The 6,000-nt window shown below is 49.7% G+C and overlaps 1 protein-coding gene across 2 annotated transcripts in view; it reads right to left on the bottom strand.

Annotated features, from left to right (window-relative positions):
* The window catches only part of DIS3L (DIS3 like exosome 3'-5' exoribonuclease), a 33,792-nt gene extending 31,870 nt beyond the window's left edge, over positions 1-1,922 (bottom strand). For both annotated transcript variants that reach the window (XM_047074917.1, XM_047074916.1), the window contains exons 1-2: positions 1,765-1,922; positions 320-473 (exon numbers count right to left, since the gene is read on the bottom strand). In XM_047074917.1, the coding sequence (XP_046930873.1) occupies positions 320-473; positions 1,765-1,903 (293 nt within the window). In that variant the 5' untranslated portion in view covers positions 1,904-1,922. The remainder of the gene's footprint in view (positions 1-319; positions 474-1,764) is intronic.
* Positions 1,923-6,000: the final 4,078 nt, after the last annotated feature.

Genomic DNA, 6,000 nt, shown 5'->3' on the forward strand with positions numbered 1-6,000 from the left:
CCCCTTCCCCCCAAAGTGTAGGCTTCTGAAAAACAATGTATTGAGCAACTACATGCAAACCAAAAGCCAAGAATCTTAAATACCCATATGCTGGGGACACTGCAGTTTATTGATCTACAGTCAGAGCTCCTGGCCAGGTGTTGAAGCTGAAATGTAAAATAACGTTACTGCCTTCCTCACCAGCAAAGAGAATACCAAATTAGCTCAAAAAGTCCCTTCAGACAAAATAATGAATTCCTCCAACAAGGGACCTTTTCTAAAGGGGAAAAGAAAAATATGCCATATAAAAATAAATAAATAAATAATGTGAAATAGATACCTCCGGCCCCTTTGATGCTGCACAGTTTGACAAGCCGTTTGCATGAAAATAATTCCCTTCAACTCCGGAAACTCAAGGATCTCCAGGTAATCTTGAACAACTTTCCAATCTGGGATCATGTAATGAGTCACATCACTAGACAAGAGTTTCCCATCTAAAAACATAATTCAAAACGTAAGCGATTAGACGTTTGCAAGCCTGGCTTATTACTATTTCAAGGTCACGGTGCTCCAGTTTGCAAGATAACTTCCAGTCTTAACTACACCCTAAAGTTTTTGAAGGACATGACAAATCTACTTTGGTAGAGGCCCCAAGTTCAGGTAAATTCAGCATCTTCATTTTTCTGAAGCTGCGATGAGACTCAGCGTGCTGTGTGGTGTTGCCAGGGGTGCAGAAGATGACTAATTTTTTAAAAACCAGCAAATCCTCAGCACAACCTAAATATTTATTTATGTTAACTCACGGACATACCCGAATGGCATTCAAGTGGGGTCCTTCCAAATATACAAGTAAACCACTTGTTTATGCCTGGCAATTTCAAGCGGGTTCTGAATCAAGCTTGTGAACATGCTCGGAAGCCTCCACGCGCCACAAAGCCGGAATAGACTGGAAAAGATGCTCAGTGCCAGCAAGGGCAGTGGTTAGGCTCTCCACCCGGCCCGCATCTCAGAGACCTGGTTCGCCAAGGTGTAAACGAAATGTTCACCTTAACCATAAACTGAGGATTCCAAATATCGCTGGGAAGGACCCTCACGCCCCCCTCCCACCAGAGGGAAGAGAACCAGTAATGTCCCTCGTTAAATCGGCCACCCTTGCAGCTGAGAAAACAAGTGGGGGAAGGTGTAGCGCACGGCAGCTCCAAATCCAGCTTTCCCGTGACCTTCCTGTACAACGAGGGCCCAGACAATTCGCAAACCCTAGTGCAGAGGACTCTCCACTGGCTGAAAGTCTGAGGCATCTGGGCTGGCAGGTCAGAAAATTTGTGGGGAGTAAAAAGTGTCAAATGAGCGGCAGCAGGAGCTCTGGGCGCCCGCGCCGCGGGATGGCGCCCCACCTCGCGCCGTGGGCCCCGCAGCTCAGCACCCTCGCCCCATTTCACGATCTCGCGATCCTGGGGGCGCAGAAGAGGCCGGTTCCGGCGCCCACGGGCCCCTCGGAAAGCGCCGATCGCCGGGCCGCCGGGCTCTGGGCCCGGAAGTGGAGAGCCCCAGAAGCAGCGCGCCGCGGCCGTCGGGGCGGCTCCGGGGCCGCCGGGCCTCTCGCTCCGCACCCGCAGCCCCGCCGCCCGCCGGGCCCGAGTGCTGCTGCCTGGGCGGGCGGAGACCCGGCGGCCTCGCGCTCCGCCTCCTGCCGCGGCCCGGCGCCTCCCGGCGGACGGACGGCCCCGCCACCCTCGCTCCCGCCGCCCGGGGCTCTCCGCGCTGCGGCCCGGCCGGGACTCTGACCGTTGCGGCAGGTGGCGGGCTGCGGGCAGAGCGGGCTGTTGCAGGGCACGCTGGGCCGCAGGTAGTGCTCTCGCACGATCCGCAGGGTCCGGCCCTGGAAGGTCCTCAGGAGCAGCACCTTCTCCCGCTTCTGCAGCATGCCGGCGGCGCTCGGCGGGGGCACGGCTCCGGGCCCTGCGAGGCCGCCCCGAGCGAGCGGCCGGGAGGCGGCGGGCTAGGCGCGGCGCGGGCGGAAGCGAGGCCGCGGCTCGGGGCCCGCCCCCTCGGCCGGGCGGCCTGGTCTACGCGGGCTCCCGGGCACCCCTTGGTAGCCGCCGGAGCGCCCCGAGGGGCGCAGGAACCGCCCTAACGGCCGCGTCCGGGGCTGAGAGCTGGAGGAGACCCGCGGCAGGCGTGCTCCAGCCCCGGCAGGCTACAGCAGCCCCGCCTCAGTTTCTCCCCTGCCTACCGTTGCCTGGGGGCTGGGAAAGGTGGAAACCGCCCAAAACACTTAGATATAAGATCTGTGGAATATCTGGAAGCTAGTTTAAAGCCTGGTGAAGAAAGATTTGGTGCAACTCTGAAGGGTTATTAGACCCCCGGGGCCATACAGGAATGGGAGCTGCGGAGGGGGTAATTATTAGTGTTTTCTCTTGGTTGGTCTTGCTTTCCAAAAAGAGCTAAAAGATTGAGCGAATAAGCCAGCAACCCTGCCAGCCCAGCATTTTTTTCCCCCTTAAAAAGTCGTATTTATTTTTAATTTCATGTATTTTTAATCCCTATAAAAATTCAAATAATGCAGATAAAATGAAAACCAATCCATTTCCTTGAGGTAAACACTTATCTATTCAATCCCAGCTTTAGGGCATTTGCAGCCTCTGGCAAAGGAATTCTCCTTTCAACTTGGAGATTCACAGTTTGTTCTGGGATCGCACACTCTTCGTTGGGTTAGAAGCCACTGTTCTTCCACGCACTCAGCGAAGACTTATGAACTGTACCAAAAGCATGACATACAAGCGTCCCATGTAATTTCCACAAGTCAATGGAGTCAGGCATTATTACTCCCATTTTACAGATGATGAGACGGGAGTAGGAAGGTTAAGTGGCCAAGGTTACCCAGTTATTAAGTGGTAGAATCAATACTCAAGCCAAGAACTGGCTGAATCCAAAGCAGGCTCTTAACTCATTACTGTGTTATTCACAGATGAATAAAATATAGCTCTTGTATCTAAGGACTTTACAGTCTCCTTGAGCTCTAGTTAAGGCGGTTTAACCAGCCGGCTGGGAACATTAGCGCTTCCTATTGTTAAAAAAAAATTCAAGTAAATGTAAAGATCAAATTCGCTGTATTTAAGGATTTATGAATCACACAGCATCCCATCTAGCAAACAGAAAAGGAGCTCTGAGGAGCTGTACAAAATGGAAGGGTTTTTAGGACGAAGGGAAGTGGAAAAGGAAGTTCTGAACAAAGAATGGATTGTTTCCGGCAAGGTTACCTTCCTTTGGAGGAAGAGTTGGGGGATCAATCATGGGGAACACCTCACTAGAGTGGATCAAATAATTCCAGAAAGACTGGCTAAGGGCACATTCCTGGGAGAGGCAGAGACCAATTAAGTCTTGGTTTGCTGTCCTGGGGGCAGTTTGGGGCCTATTGTTCCTTTCTTTTTTTTCCCCCTGTCCCCTCTCAAGTGAAACATGTGATCAAAATTGAAGCCATTAGCGCACGCTCTGTACTTCTCACAGCTTTTGCTGATCCTCTGTGTGATTTTCACAGGTTGGGATGTTTTTTTTTGCTGGATCTCCGTGGTAGTCACAGGTCATGACTCCAGGTTCACAGTTTTCTAGATGGTCGTTTCCTTCACTCCTTTTCTGGCTTTCAGGTCTTAGGGAGATCATTTGCTTGGTGGTTAGTCGCTGTTACACCTGCATTTAAAGCTTTGGAGGGAACATAGTGTACTAGGGAGACCACTGTGATTATTATGAGCAGAATAATTCCCAGTGTTTGGAGTGCACTTTGGAGCCATGATCCCCAAGACCCAACCCAGTCAAAATCAAGTAAGTCAAAGAAAAACCGATCGCACTGAAGCAGGCACCTTTTAAAGCCAAATGGCATGTATAGTGATCTTTAAAAAAAAAAAAAAAATTAATGTTTTATTTATTTTTGAAAGAGAGAGAGAGAGACAGAGTATGAGCAGGGGCGGGGGGTGGGCAGACAGAGAGGGAGACACAGAATTCGAAGCAGGCTCCAGGCTCTGAGCTGTCAACACAGAGCCCAATGTGGGGCTTGAACTCATGAACCCTGAGATCATGACCTGAGCTGCAAGTCAGAGGCTTAACTGAGCCTCCCAGGTGCCCCAATTTATGTAACTGTTACTTATGTAACTGTTTCAATTTCTCCTCAAGTTAATCCAGTACAGCAGGTGGTCCTGGTGGCCGCAGCACGGATTACTTCTTGCTCAGCTGAAAGAGTTCTGAGGTCTATTTTATTATCAAAAACAACCTTGGCCACAGAGTCTAGGGATTTTTGTTGGGCAGCCTTTGTCTTAGCACATGCTGCAATATTTTCAAGAGTTAAGGAGAGGTCCCTGATCATACTCTTATTCACATTTATTCCTAGTCAAGGAAGTAGGGCCCTGTGAAAGGAAGCAAATCCTGAATCTTGAAAGTTTCTTAGAAGGTCCTTTCTAGGGGTGCCTGGGTGGCTCAGTCGGTTAAGCGGCCGACTTCGGCTCAGGTCATGATCTCGCGGTCCGTGAGTTCGAGCCCCGCGTCGGGCTCTGGGCTGACAGCTCAGAGCCCGGAGCCTGTTTCAGATTCTGTGTCTCCCTCTCTCCGACCCTCCCCCGTTCATGCTCTGTCTCTCTCTGTCTCAAAAATAAATAAACGTTAAAAAAAAAAAAAAGGTCCTTTCTAAATTGACAGTGTAAATTCAGGGGAGTGAGGTGACTTAGTTTGAATGTAAATGGTTAGGGGCACAGTTAGGTACCCTAAGAGCTATTACCCAACTCTGTGTCAGCCATCTAGGAATTCATAGCCCCAAGGAGGGTGAGAACCACCACAGACAAAGATAAACCATGTTGGGGCCCAAAGCATTCTTGTTAAGGTGATACCATCAATGGATTCACCCACAGGGATTGTTGCATTTGCCTGTTCAAGCCAGGACTCGGTTGGGTTTTCAGTGTATTTGGGAAGTAAATCTCCCAGCACAAAGCAGTTGTTCTAAATACCTCGCAAAGATGGGTGCTGCCGGTGAGGTCTTTTTGTGATGGGGGACAGATCTGAGTTAGGTAATCATGAGAGTGTGGGTGTGCAAATGTATTGAGATTTACGTAGGTACTTGTGTCTACTTGGGTAAAACAGTTATCATTGGTGAAAAGTAAAAACAAGGCACTAGATTTCTGGCCATTTGAGTGGAACTTGATAAGAGACTTCTAAGGCGGGGGGTGGGGGGGGGTGGCGTCTATCGTTGTAGTGACATTGGGAATAGAAGAGAAATTGGTCATAGGAATGACCATGGGGGTTTCTAGCATCATGGACAGATTGGAGTTTTTGATGAGAAATTCAACAGTTTGAAAGGTTACCCTCCTTAGGAATGGTCTGGGAGATACAGATGATGGCACAGGCAATGCCAGAGTCATGGAAATAAAAAGAAAGGATTTCATGTTTATTTAAAATACGAAGTCTTTATCTGGCATCTTGGGTGAAAGCCGTCTACTCAATGGAAGCTACTTGTCTTTCTCACCAGTTTGATTTGGAAGTTTCCAGTATCTGCCTAGGATCAGATGTCACATGGAGCCTTCTTTACCTGTGAGATGTACACCCAACCCTCAATGCCTTCTGGTTTCACATCAGTGTCAGGAGCACTTGGTAAGGTCCCTTCTTTTTTTTTTTTTTTTTAAGTTTATTTATTTATTTTTGAGAGAGAGAGTGCACACGGGGCAGACAGAGAGGGGGAGAGAGAATCCCAAGCAGTTTCTGCACTGCCAGTGTGGAACCTGATGCAGGGCTTGATGTGGGGCTCGATGTGGGGTTCAATGGGCTTGAACTCACCAACCGTGAGATCATGACCTGAGCCGAAACCAAGTGTTGGATGCTTGACTGACTGAGCCACCCAGGCACCCCGGTAAGGTCCCTTCTCAGAATTCAAGAACTGTCTTCTAATGACATTTCCAGAATACCTAGACAGCAAGCTCCAGACTGTGATGAGCAGGACCCTTTGAACTGGGATTGGGAAAGCTTCTTTAACCTGTTGATGAC

This window comes from Lynx rufus, unplaced genomic scaffold, assembly GCF_022079265.1.
Source record: "Lynx rufus isolate CCGP_SWC_20201006 ecotype Redwood Valley unplaced genomic scaffold, mLynRuf1.p SCAF_13, whole genome shotgun sequence".
NCBI lineage: Eukaryota > Metazoa > Chordata > Mammalia > Carnivora > Felidae > Lynx > Lynx rufus.